General features: G+C 36.6%; 2 protein-coding genes across 2 annotated transcripts in view; one reads left to right on the forward strand and one right to left on the reverse strand.

Annotated features, from left to right (window-relative positions):
- ift140 (intraflagellar transport 140 homolog (Chlamydomonas)) overlaps positions 1–19,622 on the reverse strand; it is a 51,726-nt gene that overhangs the window by 12,441 nt on the left and 19,663 nt on the right. The gene's annotated exons all lie outside the window — the stretch shown is intronic.
- tmem204 (transmembrane protein 204) lies at positions 439–18,194 on the forward strand. Its single transcript, XM_052113895.1, has 3 exons — positions 439–1,287; positions 3,561–3,716; positions 13,670–18,194. Exons 1-3 carry the CDS (start codon positions 1,041–1,043, stop codon positions 13,912–13,914), a joined length of 648 nt encoding a protein of 215 aa, XP_051969855.1. The 5' UTR covers positions 439–1,040; the 3' UTR covers positions 13,915–18,194.

Raw genomic sequence — 19,622 nt, forward strand, 5'->3', positions numbered from 1 at the left:
GTTTATCAGTTAATACGAGGTCATAAAAACTGCAGGCATAATAATTATAAAGGACAAATGCTATTTCAAATAGTTTTAGATGTACCGTACGTTCACACGGCAGGGCATGTCAACTTCCCAAAATATTTATATCTCAACAGCCCAGTAGCACACCTCTCCTCAACAAGCTACACAGTTTAAGGTATCATTCATGTATCGTTCTATCCAGCACTTTGAGTCAAACAGAGAAAGAGAGAGAGGACGGGTGTTGTATTCTGTTCTGTCCGCTTTCCTTCCAGGAAACACATCCTGTAGCTGCAGTAATGTGTTTGTCACAGAGAGAGAAACAGAAAGAGATAGAGAGAGAGAGAGAGAGAGAGCGAGAGAGAGAGAGAGAGAGAGAGAGAGAGAGAGAGAGAGAGAATTGTTTCTCAAGTACTCCCCACTGTCTCCTCACAGTTCATCTGGGCTTTTCAGGGATAAAACACACACATTTCTGCACTCGAACATGAGAAACTAGTTAAGACAAGTAATTTGAGATAACGGCAATTCAAAACAAGTCTTCGATAGAGAGGGAGAGTGTGGGGGAAAAAAGACACATCACGCAGATCTTTCAGCATTCCGCAGCATTCCCAGCAGGGAGACGAGGAGAAAAAAGGGTCCAGAAGACATCTGGACAAGAAAGGGGGAGGATCGGACGGGCGGCAAGAGTTCGGGAAGAAAGGAGGACCAGAATAGGACAACATTTGTGATAAAGTTAGAAGAGGAACTATTTCAAGAACATTTTGTGCATGTATGTGATGGCCTTGGAGGTCAACCTTCCAGCCTTACGAGCATCTGCAGCCCCTGACTCTGAGGAAGAGGGCTAAAGACTCCAATCGGTCCCAAAAACATCCTCAAAACACAAGAATGAGTGGCGATGTCCTCTAGCTAAACTTTCACTGTGCGACTGTGTGCGTTTACCCACGGGAGTGGACTTTTGTTGGAGTTTTCATCCGCTCCGGCGGGCAAGGGGGAACTGTGAGTGGACCAGCCAGGGAGCAGAGGGTACGGGGGGGCGTATGGCCGTGCGCAGGCTGGTGGCGGTGGCGGCGGCAGTGGCCCTGCTTTCTCTGGTGCTCAATAACGTGGCCACGTTTAGTTCCAACTGGGTGCTACAAGTGCTGGAGGACGGGCGGCGGCGAAGTGTCGGGCTTTGGAGAGTGTGTCCGCACGAGGATACACACACTCACACACCCGCACCCTGTCATAGGCTCAGCTGGGGATCGGATCTCGCAGGGTCACAGGAATCACGCAGCACTGTCAAACGTGAGTCCTCATGAAGTGCATGCAACTGTGAACACTTTGAACACAAACATGCTTTTATTTCTTTGTGGATTCACTAAAAGGAATAGAAGTTAATACAACCTCTGCAGCAAACAAAGTAATGGTTGACAGATTTCAGCAGAAAATAAGTGTAGAAATGACAGAAATGTCATTCAAATAATTGCTGTTCATGATTCAAACCTGTATGATTTTCTTGAATACATTTTTTGGAACACAAAAGGAGATGTTATGCAAAATGTTAGTCTCAGTCACCATTCACTTTCATTGCATTGAAAATAAGATGCAGTAAAAGTGAATAGTGACTGAGGCTAACATTCTGCATAACATCTCCTTTTGTGTTCCATGGAAGAAATTGAGGGGGAGTTCATGATGGCAGACATTATTTTTGGGTGAACTATCCCTTTAATAATGCTAGTAAAACATTTGGAGGGATGTTCAAACTTTTGCATGAGCTACATTAACTACTTTTATCAATCTATTAAATTGAACATGTAATTAGTAATTATGCATCAAAGAACTATATATACAGAAATCAATACAAGTTAAGCTCAATCGACAGCATTTGTGGCATAATGTTGATTCCCACAAAAAATCATTTTGATTCGTCCCTCCTTTTCTTTAAAAGAAGGCAAAACTCTGGGTTACAGTGAGACACTTACAATGGAAGTGAATGGGGCCAATCAGTAAACGTTAAAATGCACCACTGTTTCAAATGTACAGCCCCAAGACATAAACAATATGTGTGTTAATATTATTTTAGTGTGATAAAATCACTTACTAACCATTTCTGTGTAAAAAAGTTATAGTTGATCTTACTTAGCAACTTTGTTGCAATGACGACGAAATGCCGTAAACTCGTAAACCACAGTAAAAACGACAATTTAAACTTTACAGCTCAAATAATACACTATATTTATCAGAAGCACTAATATAGCTGCTTTAAAAATGTATTAGCTTAAAATATTTGCCTTTAAACCCTCCAAAAATTGGCCCCATTCACTTCCATTGTAAGTGTCTCACTGGAACCTTGAAAAGGAGGGATGAGTGGAAATACATTTTGTGGTAATAAACATTATGAAACAAATGCTGTCGATGGAACTTAACTTGTATTGAAACTTTATAGCTCTCTTAAAAAGGGATAGTTCCCTTTAAATATGATCATTTTGTCGGGGGGCCTGGGTAGCTCAGCGAGGGAAGACGCTTACTACCACATCTGGAGTTGCAAATTCGAATCCAGGGCGTGCTGAGTGACTCTAGCCAGGTCTCTTAAGCAACCAAATTGGCCCGGTTGCTAGGGAGGGTTGAGTCACATGCGGTAACCTCCTCGTGGTCGCTATAATGTGGTTCTCGCTCTCGGTGGGGCATGTGGTGAGTTGTGCGTGGATGCTGCGGAGAATGGCGTGAAGCCTCCACACACACTTGGTCTCCGTGGTAACGTGCTCAACAAGCCACGTGATAAGATGCGCGGATTGACTCAGACGTGGAGGCAACTGAGATTCGTCCTCCGCCACCTGGATTGAGGTGAGTCACTACACCACCATGAGGACTTAGAACGCATTGGGAATTGGGTGTTCCAAATTGGAGAGAAAAATAAATAAAAAAATAATAATTTTGTCATAATTTACTCAACCTCAGGTTGTTCCAAACTCATACGAATTTCTTTCATGGGAAAAAAACAAAGAAGAATGGTAGCCTTAGTCAACATTCACTTTCATTGCATGAATAAATTATTACAGAATTTTCATTTTCAGTGAACTATCACAACATTTTTGATAATAGATTTAGAATGATGATCCTGATCTCTGGAATTCTTTAGTTATAAGTTAATGTGCCATGTTTAAGTTGGCATCATTTAAGACATCTGGCGAGCATTTAGCCATGGCAACTATCTTTAAAGACAAACAAGCTAACATTTGTTGGCTTGTAACATGCAGCCTGGCATGTCTGTCTTTCTATCCTGATTTAGAAATAGGAAACGGATGGACACGCTGAAGGATTTTGAGTTTCAGGATGTGACACCCACATGGCAAAGCAGTGTCTCTGAATACACATCTGTGCCTGGATCTTCCATACAATGATTCAGATCCTTAACTCTTACCAACACACACACACACACCCACACAAATACAAACACACACACACACACACACTGACCCTGTGACCTACACATAATTCTGCAGACAAGAACAATATTGCTAACCAATATCTAATTTTTAGATTGAACAATCACTAATATTTCTGTTTTCTGATTTCAGTTCAGTTTGATATGATGCGTGCATGTAACCTGATGGCTACGGTGGCTTTGACGGTGGGTCAACTGATCTTCCTGTTTGGGTTACTGGAGATAAGTCACATTAGCCAGGACTCTCAGTGGTGGGAAGAGGCCATCGCTGCCCTGTTCCAGTTGGCCAGTGAGTGCATACTATGAAGTGACGTACATCAAACACATAACAGCTCAGTCTGTGTCAAAGTTCAGAATAAATCCAATACAAAACACTTTGAGGAGATCCACATTGCAAATAAATCTTATTCTTAATCGATTACATCATATTGTGCTATGCTTGTTCACAATCTAGCTTCCAATACAAATATCTAAACATCCTTAGAATGAGATACAGTAAATTAAGAGTGAATTTAATGAATTGTATGCTTAAAACAAGTTAAAAAAGTCTGCTAATGGAACAAATAAAAACTTAATGTAAAGTCTTAATGTTGCTAGCATAATTTACTTCTCAGGTAAATGGATGAATCTCATAAACCTGTAAAAACATGCCCATATTTTTCTCCTTAAATAACAAAAAACAAACAAGCAAAAAGTGTGATATACACTATATTTTATTGTAAGAAAATGAGGCCTATTTTTAGGACAATTAATCTTTTTTGCATTACTATAATTACTGTACAAAATTACTGTATTGCAGAAATGACAGTCGTCTTTTAGAATAAAAATAATAACAAATATATTCTTAAAAGAATATTCCGGGTTCAAGTTAAGCTCAATCATTAGCATGTGTGGCATTAATGTTGATTACAAAAATAAGAATAATTTTGACTCGTTTATTTATTTATTTATTTTTAAATCACGGTTACACTAATGCACTTACAATGGAAGTGAATGGAGCAGCCCTTAATCATTAAAATACACCGTTTCAAAAGTAAAGCCACAAGACACAAACTTAATTTGTATAAAGTTATATCCAATATTACAATTTCACAATCACACTAAAATCATGCTAACACGTATAAAGTTTACGTCTTGTGGCTATACGTTTGAAACAGTGAGTATTTTCATGTTTATGGACTGGCGCCATTGACTTCCAATGTAAGTGCCTTAGAGTAATCGCAAAAAGTCTAAATTGTTGTAATCAATATTATGCTACAAATGCTGTCAATTGAGCTTAACTTGTAATGAACCTTGAATATTCCTCTAAAACACTTGCTTAACCAAACACATAGGACACATACTTTTGTTTGTTGTTCTGCATTTTGGGAAAGGAAAGATGGAGCTTTGAGGATCCATAACAGAATAAACATCAACAAAGCACAGCAGCCTGAACTGAACAATTCAACAGGAAACAACAGAGCACTGGCCAGAGTCCCACTGAGAAATTAAATCCAATCCCATCTGGGATGTACGCTGGCATGTCTCTTCAAAAACGTGTTGTTGAACGACCATAAAAGCGTGCTAGTGGATATATCATCTTGTTGTATTGTGCATGCACTTTGGTTATTGCATGTGAATTTGCAGTTTGTGCGTACTTTATGACATAGATGTGTTAACTTGTCCTGCACCGTTTGTGCAACAGACAAGAATGATACAGCAAATAATGAGGCTTGTTAAGGAGAGGTCAGACTTACAATTTTCACCTGGTGGATAATAAGATGGGTTAAAAATACTAAAGAATACCATTGAAGGAGGACCCAAATAGGGTTGTCAACAGGGCTAAGAAACTAAATTCTAGAGAAAGTTCACAAAAATGTGAATTTAAGGCATTATTTCAGTTAGGTGAAAAAGTTAGAAGACATCAGTAGCTGGGTTTCCATCAACGTATTTTAATGTGCATTTGGGGGTATCGCATAAAAACTACTGGATGAAAACACCAAGATGCGATAAAAAAACTAAAATTTGCATAGAACAACGTAAAGGTGGATAATTTTTTTTTATATATATATATATGAAGAAATGCACATAAACTACGATGGAAACACATTTACAGAATAAACTCCTATTGAATTTATTACAAATATAAAATGCGCTTTAAAAAAGTAATAACTCGTTCATAACTGGACTACTCAGAGGACCAATCATTGCATCTCAAATAACGGTGTCTGGAAAATCAAAATCCTGCATAGAGTTTGCAAAGCAAATAAGTCAAATACAAACTTAAACTGTGCCAAAGAGCAGGTTTATTGACACGTTTTAAAAATATCTTATTAAGATTAAGATTCAACTTTAGAGCCAATGAAATGCAGTTGTTTTCGCATATCCCAACTAGCTGGGGTCAGAGCGCAGGGTCAGCCATGAAACAGCGCCCCTGGAGCAGATAGGGTCAAGGGCCTTGCTCAAGGGCCCAACAGTGGTATCTTGGCGATGCTGGGGCTTGAACCCCCAACCATTAAGTCAGTAACCCAGAGCCTTAACCGCTGAGCCACCACTTTCCCATATAGATCCGCACAGCAAGGAAAAGATGAACACACAAAGTATTTACAGTGTTTGTCTGTGTGTCTACAGTCACAGTGGCTACAATTTCTCGAGAAGTGACGATTTTGTTCTTTTGAACACATGGGATGGAAAAGTAGCTTTACTCGATTTTATGGTTTTTCCGCATAAATTAAATTCACAACTTGGATGAAAACGTAGCTAGTGATCACAAGATTTTTTTAATCAACACTGTCTCATAAGTTCACAGGAGGGCGCAAAGAAAGAAAATATAAATACTTGTTGTGAATGGCAAAGAACATTCCTGGCTGTTAACAAAAGTACATCCATTTTAAAGGAATATTCTGGTTTCAATACAAGTTAAACTCAATCAACAGCATTCGTGGCATAATATTGATTACCACAAAAATTAATTCAGACTTGTCCCTCCAGTTCTTTAAAAAAAGAAAAATCTGGGTAACAGTGAGACACTTACAATGGAAGTGAATGGGGCCAATCCGTAACCGTTAAAATACTCACTGTATCAAAGAGAGTCCTGTGACACCATGCGAGGAGCAGACGTGTGATCGGCGAGCTCTGCGCACTTTGTTAGTTTTAATACTATTTGTGTCATAAACCGGTGAGATTCGATACACCCCGATTCTTAACTGTTTGAAGAAGACAATATATCAAAGAATTCAAAATCCTCGGGCTCTGGAGATATTAAAAGACACTTAGGTGCTCAAGCTGATTCCCCTCAGAGGCAGGCCGAAAGCCCCGGACTCAATTTGGACAGTGAACTGAAAGAAATCTGCCGTGAATTGATGAATGTGTCGGCAATGCTGACGAAGGTCGTTACAGAATTTGGAGGATCTTGCTGTAATACGTCGATCGATCACTTCCATGGAGACGAAATTCTCTGCGTTGTTACAAGAGTTGCGGATGTCGAGAGATGTATTGATTATCTGGAGTCATTGGAAAGGGAATTAGTTGCTAACCCGCAAGCGATCAAGGGAGATTTGGAGCCCGTTTTGGAAAAATTGGAAGACCTTGAGAATTGTAGCCGGCGAAAACAATGTCTGAATTGTTGGAATTTCTGAGCATGAAGAAGGCAGAGATATGGTGAAATTCCTAGATGGTCTCTTCCTGAGTCTGCACGAGATAACAGGCCATCGTGAATGTTTCTTGTTTCTTTGTTTTTTGTGCTGGTTCCGCTAGCGGCTGGAGCTTGTTTTGTTTGAGGCACACACCTTCAAGACAATTAAGTGGATGAATCTACATGTTTTTTGTGTGCTTATGGGCTGGAGTTTGTTTTATAGATTATCTTCTGTTCTGTAATTCTGTTTTACAAATTTTTGTATAGAAGCACCGGACTTGAGCAATCCGATGGCAAAGTTGTCACAGGGGCTCTCATAGGTGTACACAGACTGTTTGAATTTAGTATATTTCTCCCTGCTAATTCAGAGTCTGGGGGACGGAGGTTCAACTTCCCTCAAGCGATTATGGGAGAAAGATTAAATTTGGTATTAGAGGAGGGAGTGTGGGCTAGGATTCTAAAAAAATTCTAGAGATGCAAGGGTTCGCCTTATGCAATTTAAGATTTAACATAGATTCTATTGGACCCACTCTAGATTGTATAGGCTTGGTTTTAAAGACACACCCACCTGCTGGTGATGCCAATCAGAAGATGGAGGCACAACCCATGTTTTTTGGGGGTGTAATAAGATTCAAGAATTTTGGTTGAAGGTTCAGAGTTGCATGTGTGACGTTTTGGGCACTCAAATCTTACTTTGCCCCAGACTCTGCATTTTTGGTGATGGTACGGTCATACATTTTGGGTATAAGCATATACAAAATTGGGTTCTGACCAGTATCATGAATGCAGACAAATAATTTTAAGGGGATGGAAATTGGACGGAGTGCCATAATTTCCAGAGTGGTGTGCGGAGATGGGGAGGGTGGCAGTTTTCGAGGAGGTGGCAAGTAGAAGATTGGGGTTTGTTAAGAAATGGGGTAATTATTTAGCATTGTTGGGAGGACTCTCGGAGAGGGGATAGGGAGAGAGAAGTTTAGCTTAATTATGTATGTTCATTATATTTTCCTTTTTTTTGGTGTGTGTTATTATAGGTGACCACAGGGGTGTTCATTGTGGGTCAGGGTTGGATTGGTGATTGGGGAGGGATATTAGTGGGGGTTAAAATTTAAATGTTGATTCGATGTGTATGTGTTGTGTTTTTTCTCTGTTGTGTATTTTGTGAATCAGATACTGACCTCTGGATAGTTCAATTCTAGAAAAAGCTCTAATTCATTTTTATCAAAGATGTCCATCGGCTATTGTGACGTTTTGCTATGATGGTGATCTACTGGTGTGTTAATATATCAGTACAGCTAATAATGCGAGTACACTGTTTGTGAATGTGTGTGTTTTCATCATGACAATAGTTATATTTAGCTAAACGGGGTCTAGAGAACCAGCGGCAGGCGCGCAGCTCCACAGAGCGACAGTCAGGCGCCAGGATATCCCTCCTCAGGACGAGGAAGTGTCTGTAACTACCTGTTATGCAAACCCAGAGCAGCAGAGGAAAGACAGGGAGGGGGCATGTGACAGTGAGACGTGGGGCGGCCAAGTGTCAGAGTTATTAGACATAGACTTTAACAGGAATTTATATTTTAAGAACCGAAACACCAATAGAAGACAGAGATGCCAAGGAAGAGCATGTTTCATCAAGACAGGTCTATAAGCCCCCAGAATCTATGTGAGTGTGTTATGGGTGGAGGAGACAAGTGTCCTGATTAACTGTCCCCGCAATACTGGGTCTGTTTACACAATCTCAAGGGAAAGACTATGTGGGACAAAATGAAAACAATTATGTTCTTATACCGCAATATAAACTATAAATATGCACAAACTGCTTCCCTGAAGTAAATGGGAAAGTCCAATCAGACTCAGCCAAACTATCAACTCTTTATAAACATCCAGATGTATATCAAACTCTGTCCTTAATGCAACAGTCTGCACACTAGAGTTCAAGTCTATTGACTAAGCAATTACTGCTGATCACATGTCCAGGCCCACAGGAATTTGTTTCCACAACGTTCACACAATGAACTTATTACAGGCACAATGACCCCCTGGAGTAAACTGGAGTTAAGTGCCTAGGTCAAGGTCACCATGGTGATGTTTTTTTGCCCGCTTCTTGTGGGGCTCGAACCAAAAACCTTCTATTTATATAAACTTTTTGATGCCAAGGACGTCAAAATATAGGATAATCCCCTTACATGGGACCCTCTTCCTAAAATATAAAGGCTGCTACACTGGCGGCCAAAAGTTTGGGATAATGTACAGATTTTGCTGTTTCAGGTGGAAATAGTTTTTTTAATTCATCAAAGTGGCATTCAGCTGATCACAAAGTATAGTCAGGACATTACTGATGTAAAAAACAGCACTATCACTATTTAATGAAAGTCATTTTTGATCAAATCTAGACAGCAGCATCACTCCAACACCTTATCCTCGAGTAATCATGCTAAAATGTTAATTTGGTACTAGAAAATCACTTTGGGTCTTTAAATTAAGCTTAACATTGTCTTTGTGTTTGTTTTTGAGGTCAATATTAGGTCAAAAATGGCAAAAAAGAAACAGCTTTCTCTAGAAACTTGTGAGTCAGTCATTGTTTTGAGGAATGAAGGCTATACAATGCTTAAAGTGCCAAAAAACTGAAGATTTCATACAAAGGTGTCACTACAGTCTTCAAAGACAAAGCACAACTGACTCTAACAAGGACAGAAAGAGATGTGGAAGACCAGATGTACAACTAAACAAGAGGATAAGTACATCAGAGTCTCTAGTTTGAGAAATAGACACCTCACATGTCCTCCGCTGACAGCTTCATTGAATTCTACCCGCTCAACACCAGTTTCATGTACAACAGTAAAGAGAAGACTCAGGAGGTCTTATGGGAAGAATTGCAAAGAAAAAGACACTTTTGAAACAGAAAAACAAAAAGAAAAGGTTCGAGTGGGCAAAGAAACACAGACATTGGACAACAGATAATTGGAAAAGAGTGTTATGGATCTTAACCCCATTGAGCTTTTGTGGGATCAGTTAGACTGTAAGGTGTGTGAGAAGTGTCCGACAAGACAGACACATCTATGGCAAATGCTACAGGAAGTGTGGGGTGAAAGGTCACCCGAGCATCTGGACAAACTGACAGCTAGAAAAGTGCTGCACGTGGAGGATTTTTTGATGAGAAATCTTTGAAGTTGTTTAATTAACATTATTAATGTCCTGACTGATACATTGTGATCAGTTGAATGCCACTTTGGTGAATAAAAGTACTAATTTCTGTCCAGAGCAAAATCTGTACATTATTCCAAACTTTTGCCCGCCAGTGCTTGTTTTCATGTATAAAGACCATTATACATGATGTAAGAAAAACTGTAAGCATGATATCAATGTACTTAAGGTAAAATAAATTATTAAAATATTATCTAAAAAAAACATTTACATTGTATTAAGTTGAAAAAACTGATCATACAGTGAATTCGGTGACAGAATAGGGTTGATTTCAGGGTACATTAACATTCGAAAGCTGCATGTCGATTTCCTGTGCGATCATATTGAAAAGCGTATCTTTTTTCTACCAAGTAATGTAAGATGTAAAGACCTGAAGAGAACAAAATTTCAGTTCAAAACTGAGGCTTTTCACATTAAATATTGTTCCAAAGCAGCTTTACAGAAAATATTGCTTTACAAACCAAAGGGCGAAAGAAACGAGGAAAAACTTCCTAAAAAGATACAACACAAGTACAAACTATTCTAAAAAGTGTGCACTGTTAAGAAAGAAAAGATGAACACAAATTTCACAAATGAACACAAATTGTGATTTTTTAAAATCACAAAACTATATGCCCATTTTTGTTTTTATTTCTCACTATTAAAAACAAGAGCTGTTAATAGAATAAAAAAATACAAATAAAACAATAATGTCAAATATGTTAACTTTATTTTCTCTGTATGAACCCCCTGTGACTTTACTTGGTAGAAGAATGTTAATTATTATTACTATATTTTATTTAATTATTTATTAAATATTAGAGCCTTTTATCATATTGCTATTGCTGTTGATTTATAAAAGCTCCATACATGAATTTTCCTGACAACTATTATATTGTGTCAATTATGAAACATAATTTCGTCATTTTGTTAGAGAATTAATATTACAGGAAAAATAGAGAGCATGTGTTTCAATTGTTATAATTCCTTGATTCTATCATCTGAGGATTAATCGGTGATGGCTGACAGGAAATCAATGTCATCTCAAGTCACTTCAAATCAGTAAAACAAGTAAAACATGCTGTTTTGTTATAGACTAAGATACAATAAAAATGAGAGATTAAACAGTTCCTGAGAAACACGGAGAGAGAGACACAGGGAGAGATATGTCAGAATTGACACAGAAACAAACAGCTGTTCCTAAAATAAAATTAATCTAGACTGTTATTGTACACCATGTTCCAGTTCAAATGTAAGTGTTTGTGAATAAGAATCGTCAGATTAAACTGAATGAAAAGGAGGGAAGGGAGGAAGAATGGAAGGATAGAAGAGTGGAGGAAGGAAAAGAGATGACACCGGGCCAAAAACAGCTGCATTCAGAATAAAAAACAGAAAGAACAGACGACTCTCTGGCTAAATTAAACACTCGCACACACACAAACGTAATGTGATCTGAAATCTGTGACTTTTTCCATTTCGCTGCTCTCCTGCCCTGAATTCATCTCACATCCTCTACATTCTGTATTTCTGGGAATCTACTGTTTTGTTTTCAAGCTGCAGTTATTAATAACATGTGTGCTCGCAGTTCTTACAGGAAGTCGAAGATGTACAACTCGCATCAATCAAAACCAGCCAAAACCAACATAAAACCAATCCAAACCAGTCCAAAGGGCTGAGAATTAAACACTTGACTTCGTAATAGCTGTGATGAATTAACAAAACAAAAATGATCTGTGTGACTGAGGAAGTGATGATGTTATTAGCATAAAGTCTGGTGCGGTTTGAAGCTTACTCTGGCCATGAATCGCCCACTTAAACAGACCGAAGCCATCTGACCAACATGTAAAGCGACTGATCACAGTTTGCTTGATTTATGTAATGTTTAGAAGCAGGTAAATCCATAATCTGACATAGCCCTGAGACCAAAATGGGATATACATATAGGTATACACATAGCTAGGGTACGCTTTGTTTATCCACGTGTCACTACAGTAACTACAAGAAATACAGTAACAAATACTACTAATATTTATCTTAAAAAAACATTAGAGCCTTTTATAACATTTATTATAAAATATTTTTGCACTTTTTTTCCATTCTAATCATTAATTAAAACAATACTGACCTCAATCTAGCGGTTGTAATGCACATGTGTTCTGGTTAATTTGGTTAGGATGTTTTTAGCATCTGCTTCTCCTTCAATGTGATCAAGTTCAAAAGATCCAAACAGCAAGATGATTTACTGTTCAATGACACTAAAGGTGGGAATTTGATTTTCAGGGGTCAGAAAATGAGAAATTCAGACCTGGGCCTGATTTATAACGATTATACACTTTTAATCTGCTCCAAAATATACCAATCGGTTGAGGAAACTGTTAAAAGCACTAATCCTTGCGATAATATCAATATTTCCAATATTTCCATTGAAAGACTTCAAATAATGCGTGAAAGTAAAGAATTTAAGACATAAATATATTACTTTGGAATCATTTTAAACTAAACTAATAATATATTATATTACATTATAGAATATTTCAAGCTGACTGGGTTCCAAAAAGAAAAGAAAAATGTGACTATAAGAAGACTAAAAAGATATATGAAAATTGCTTCATAATTAATATATTATTTTTAAGTTTTAAAGCCTTACAGAAGATTTTTTTCTTACATTTAAAAAAAAAATATGAATAAAAGTTAACACTCAAGTTGTTCTAAACTCATATGACTTTCTTTTTCGATAAACAAAGGGGATTTTTTTTTTTAAATGTTCTTCTCGCTGATGTCATACAATGGAAGTGGATGGTGACCATCTCTTCAATCTTCAAATGATGCAAAAGTATCATTCAGAAATCTAAAAAAGAATTCCATGCAACACATGCCTAGTTCTGAACGCATACGTTCAATAAAGTTTGCTGTGAAACAAATCTAAATCAAATTTATTACTTAGTCAAAATGTTCACTGACCACTGATGTCCTGTGCGCGTTTATGAGAGTGCACGAGAGCAGCAGTTCACGTAGCCACATCTCGCGAGATGGGGCGCTCAAGCAAGAATTTGCATTGCTTTGCTAAAATCGAACAACCACAGAGATATTAACAACAGAACAAAACACAGCTGCATACAAACGAGAGGACAGAACTTTAAAAAAACATGTCTAAAGTGTTTGAAGTCAAAATGCATGACTTGTCTAAACCGAAGTACTCAAACTGAGTGAGTACAAAACAAACAATTAAAGCGTTAAACACAATTCATTTATGACAATTAATCGTCAGACAAATTTCATAATCGTGACAGACCTACTGTATACCCCATATCTCTCATTGCAGTGACAAGAATTTAAAGATGTATTCTTTACATTGTAATGTGTCCAAAAATTGGATTTATTCGCACACAAAGCAAACTACTGGTCAACCGTTGAGTTTCTGAAACTAAGTCCTGTCTGTCTTTCTGCAGGTTTTGTTCTGGTGATCGGACTTGTGACGTTCTACAGGATCGGTCCCAACACTCACTTGTCCTTCTCATGCTACATCAACATCACTGCATGCCTGTTTGCAACGCTAGCAGCTGCCATGCTAATCTGGAATATTCTGCATCGTCGCGACGACTGTTTGTCGCCATCTGTCATTGTCATCAGTCGATCATTGACCACGCCCTTCCGACCACGCCTTGATAATGACTATGTGGAGTCACCGTGCTGACACGCAAAGACATCTTATCCATTTGAGACAAAACGACGTGATGGATATTTACACCAGAGGGATACAAACGCATGGGAACAGGATTTCTATATTTTTATACGAAACGGATCTCCTTGTACTTCATGCTAAAGAGTGATCATGTGACTGCGAAAGTGACGGAAATGATCTTCGTACTAAATGGAATATTTACGAGACTTGGAAGTAGAACTGCGGATGTCACGGTAAAGATTCATGAGACATAAATCTAACAGCAGAAAGAGATCAAGCTGGATCTTGACACATTTATGGTCATAAATGCACTTATGAAAAAGTAGAAGCACATTTATATGCACATGTATCTAATATAGTTTTACGAAACATAAAGCAGCAATTTTAGATTTTAAAAATGTTAATGAATAACTACAATGAATAATGGTCTCAAGGTCAATTAAATAAAGTAATTTACAGACCAACATGGAATCTGCACACTTTAATTTTTCGGTAACACTTTACAATAAGGTTGTATTCATTAACGCTGTAAAGCCTGACATATGAAAGAATTGTCAGAAAATACAGTTTTTTTGTACCATTGGACAAGCTATAAAAAGACATCATAAAACACATTTTCTTTTTGTTTTATGTATCATATTTGATACATTAAGCTTTAAAGGTCATTTTCCTCCTGAGGCCCAGCCATTCATTTTTGTGTAGGACATTTGTTAAGTTTATCTTAGCCCATACATAATACAGTGGTTTGTATCTCCTTTGTCTATAAATATGGACTGAAATGTATCACAGTCCAATTCAGCACATCAAATACAATAAGAATAATAAAAAAAAAAAAATTCAATAAACAATTTTTATCATATGTATTTCATGCACCAACCACAAAATTGAAATTTAAAAAATAAAAATAAAAAAAAAATTTCACTGGGTCTCAGGAACTTGGTAGGATGACAACATAATAGCTTGTCATGTAAAAGAATGAGATCTTTAAAATGCCAGAGCAGGCTGCATATATAAAAATAAACAGAAATGTTAGTTCACATTTTGAAAATTCTGACATAATTTTTGTAATATATTTTTAAAGCTATGTGATTTTTATTTTGTTTTGTTTTTGTGGTGGGCGTGATTGTAATGTAACGGTGATTGAGAGATATACCTCAAAACCCCTTTGAATCATATTTGATACATGGATTTCAATGGGCTTTTTCAATAAAATGATATTTAAAATTTGAACCGAGCACAAGTTGCTTATATTCAGCAAATAATTACACTTATTTTAATATATCAGTATCAATATAATCATTACTATCACTTTTACTTTATTAAAATCAGCAAAAATTTCACTTTTCAAAAAAACGAGTGCATTCAATACAGAAGCGGAAATCTTTGGAAGAATGTTTACAAATATTTTTCCATCAAGAAATGCCTGGAAACAGCCACAACAGGATGTACTGCAAAATTTTGATTATGTTAATGATGCACAGGCTTTAGAAAATAGCGTATCAAATTTGAAACAGGCAGCGTTATAGGGTTAACATCAGTTTATGCATTGGCTATCATGAACTAACAATGATTATCATTTTTTACAGCAGCTTGGTACATGTAAATTTAAAAATATACTATTGTTTATTGTTATTTCATGTTGCATAACAAATGCAACTTTTTCTGTACAATATGTTTTAGTATATGTAGAAATTAATATTTACCAAGATTAATAAATGCTGTAAATCTATTATTCATTCTTAGTTCATGTTAACTTTTGTTTTAACTACTGTTAACAAATACAACCTCATTGTGAAGTGTTACCATTTTGTTTTTTGATGATTGTGAGGAATATGTGGAATTCTGCCAAATGGATTTAAATGGGTAAATCTCATGAAAACAAAATAAAATGAAAAAATAAGTATTTACACTGTTAGATTTTTTTCCATTGTGACATTAGTTTTTTATGTTTACCACACTTTTTATGAAATTAATTGATAAATAAATATTATTCATGCCACAATTTTTCACTTCCTAAAACTTTTAAGCATACAGTACTGTATGTTCTTAACAGTTTTCATGAGATTCACCTACATATTTAATAAATAGATAATTAATAAAATGTGTAATTGATTAATATGTGAAGAGACGAGATGAGTAGAATGACAGGTGTTCCAGTTTTGTGTAAACGTGGAGATTCCATGCAGGCCTGGTCATTTGGTACCAAAAATTATTTGAATGGCTTCTGGCTGCTCATTACGGAAGACCTGTACCGCAATGTAAAAAAAAAAAAAAAAAATATGCTATTATTTCGAGATTAAAGTCGAAATGTTTCGAGAATAAAGTCGAAGCTTTTCGAGATTAAAGTCGAAATGTTTCGAGAATAAAGTCGTAACATATATTCTTAGTGAAGTCAAACTGCTTCTGACATGGATCTAAACATAATAGTAGCTTTTTAATTTTATCTGGGCTTTCAACAAAAGGAAATTCTACAGGTGCTAATCTACCAACATGGCATTACCATTTGTCTTAGGACGTTACAAAACATACTGCGCCGGAATAGACTTTACAGGCGAAAACACTTTTCAGACTGGATGGAGGTAGCCAGCTTTATATCTGAGGAAATCACGGGATCCGGCCAAATGATTGGATACAGAATGATGCACTTAAAATGTATCCAGAATGGATTTACGGTGAAGAGGGAAACAGTGCGGTTACTATTGAGTGTTCTCGACCCAGATGGCGTCAAGTCAAGCTATATTAAGATCCCTTATGGGCAATTTGGGTGCAGCACAGATAAACAGACACAAACTGACACATACAATACATCATAATAGCAATAGCAATACACATTAAGGATTTCAAATACAATAAATACATAAAATATAGAATAAAAAAATATAAAAACCCTTAATAAATACCTTTAAGACTTATTTAGTAGTCTAATTGCACTCGGAACAAAGGAGAATTTATATCGATTATTTTTAATCTTTGGTAATCGATAACGACGACCTGAGGGCAGCATGGAGAACTCTGGGTATAAGAAGTGTTCACTGTCTAAAATCACAGAGTGTGCTCGACTCAAAACATTTCTGTTGAACAGACCTGTCAAGCATCTTTGCTCTTTGCCTATGATCTTCCCACTGTTTCTGACTAATTTATTTAGTGCATTTTTGTATTTCACACTAAGATTTCCAAACCAGCAGCTAATGGAAAAGGACAACACTGGCTCTATATAAGACTTATAGAACAGTTCCATCAGTGTCTTGTCTATATTAAATGATCTCAATTTTCTAAGACAATAAAGGCACTGCTGTCCCTTTTTACACAGGGCCTCTGTGTTCAAGTCAAACCGCAATCTTGCGTATAGACGAGCACGAAGACTCCGCCGGAGGAGGTACCACAATCCTGGTCCAAACTTTATGTGGCACGTTGACTCGTATGACAAGCTTAAACCGTACGGCCTCTGCATTAATGGATGTGTTGATGGATTCTCACGTAATGTGATGTGGTTGAAAGTGTATTTCACCAATAATGACCCGAAAGTCATTGCAACATATTTCATTGAGACAGTAAAGAATAGAGATGGTTGTCCTAGAAGAATCCGTGCCGATCGTGGGACTGAAAACGTTGCTATGGAGCAGATGCAAATCGTTCTTCGAAGAAATGCTACTGATGAATTTGCTTTTAACCGGAGTTTCTTATACGGTTCAAGCAATCATAATCAAAGAATCGAAAACGTTTGGAGCATACTTCGGAAAGAGAATATTCAGAATATATGTTACGACTTTATTCTCGAAACATTTCGACTTTAATCTCGAAAAGCTTCGACTTTATTCTCGAAACATTTCGACTTTAATCTCGAAAAGCTTCGACTTTAATCTCGAAACATTTCGACTTTAATCTTGAAATAATAGCATTTTTTTTTTTTTTTTTTTACATTGCGGTACAGGTCTTCTGTAGCTCATTCATCTCCATTCACATATGACAATTCATCTGATGTTATTATATTTCAACATTAGGCTATAACTTGCAAGCTGCCATTGTGGCTAATAATGTCATCAAAGGAGATGATCTGAAATTGCTCACAACTTTATCAAAGACAAACATATGAAATGTTGGAACGATGTTAGATATTCAGTATACAATAGACACAACATGTGCTAACCCGTGCCTGTGGTACCTTTATATATAATATATTAGTTTATAATACAGAGCTATCCTGAGTATGTTATTAAAATCACATTTCACTGTGGGCAGGGCTGATGTAAGTGTAATATTAAATAAAAACGTAAACCTATTTAACTCATATAGTATATGAGCGCATCAGTGTATTAGTGACTGTGTGAGTGTGTGTGTGCATGTGAGAACGGTGAGCACAGCAGAGTCAAGGACAGTCTGAATGAGAGGAAATGATCGGCCACACACACACACACACACACACACACAACTCTAAAATGACCCCCAGAATCCAGCAACTGACACGTGAAAATGATAACATGAGGGTAAATTTATGTTACTGCATGTGTATATACATTGCGTGCACATTATTTTTTACTGTTTTGTTACATTCTCGACAATTATTACCTTTTTAAAAATGAAATTTGATTGTTATTATTTACTCACCCTGTCACTGTCTTTCTAAACCTGCATGATTTCCTTTTTTCCATAGAACACAAATAGAGTAATATAGCAGAATGTTCACACTGCTCTTTTACATTAAAAAAATCATCCTGTAACTTGGCGCTGTCGACATCAAAAAAGTAGAAAAAGGGCCATAAAAAAGTCAATTTGAGGCATGCGCTATATTTCAAGCCTTCTAAATACATACAATAGCTTTTAGTGAGGAACAGATTGAAATTTAAGGCATAAAGCTCTGAAAATCTTACCCACCACCATAGACCACAAATCACATTTGAACTTCGTTTATTTTTGAGGCTTAAGAGAACCAATTGCATTTTGTGTCATTGACGTCACACCTGGCACAATGCGTCTTGATATGCTATATTTTAATTAGAGCTAGTTGATCGATTACAATTTTTAATCAAATTAATTGCATGGTATACCGATTAATCTAATTAATCGCAATTAATCACATACATAAATACTTGTTATATGAGGGGGTTTCTCAACAATAATTCAATATATAATGATTCAATTATAAATAGTTGTATTTAAATAATTATAAATTATAATATATACAGTATATTATAAAAAATAATACAGATAATTAAAATGCATTACATGATTTTGGCACACAAGTGAAGCATTAAATAAGACAATACAAAAAGTGGCTTTAAAATGCAATATATTGTTTATTTCCATATTATTGAACATAAGCCAATCATTGGCTTGTCTAATGATGTGTCAATGTACACCTGCATCAGACGGAAGCTTTTAGAGCGTTTTAGTTGCGTAGCATCATAAACATACTGTTTTTAGGTCGCTGTGTCAAGTTAAACAAAGTTTGAAAATTAGAAAAACATGTCTTGAGATCCCTGCGTTGGGATTTGCGCACCATCAAGCTGTTTGTATGCAAGAACGCATTCTCATTGTCGGTTGTCTGGTTTCTGAGGTTTGAGCTCTGTCTGTATTGTAGTAAGCTTCGCTTACTGCCCCTTGGAGAAAACAGGTGGTACTTCAAGCTTGCTCAGACTGAAGAAATATTCCTTATTATGTTCTGGCAACAGGATTAATTGCATACGTTTTTTTAATGCATTATTTTTTATATAATTAATTGC

The sequence above is a fragment of the Xyrauchen texanus genome, chromosome 41 (assembly GCF_025860055.1).
Source record: "Xyrauchen texanus isolate HMW12.3.18 chromosome 41, RBS_HiC_50CHRs, whole genome shotgun sequence".
Classification (NCBI taxonomy): domain Eukaryota; kingdom Metazoa; phylum Chordata; class Actinopteri; order Cypriniformes; family Catostomidae; genus Xyrauchen; species Xyrauchen texanus.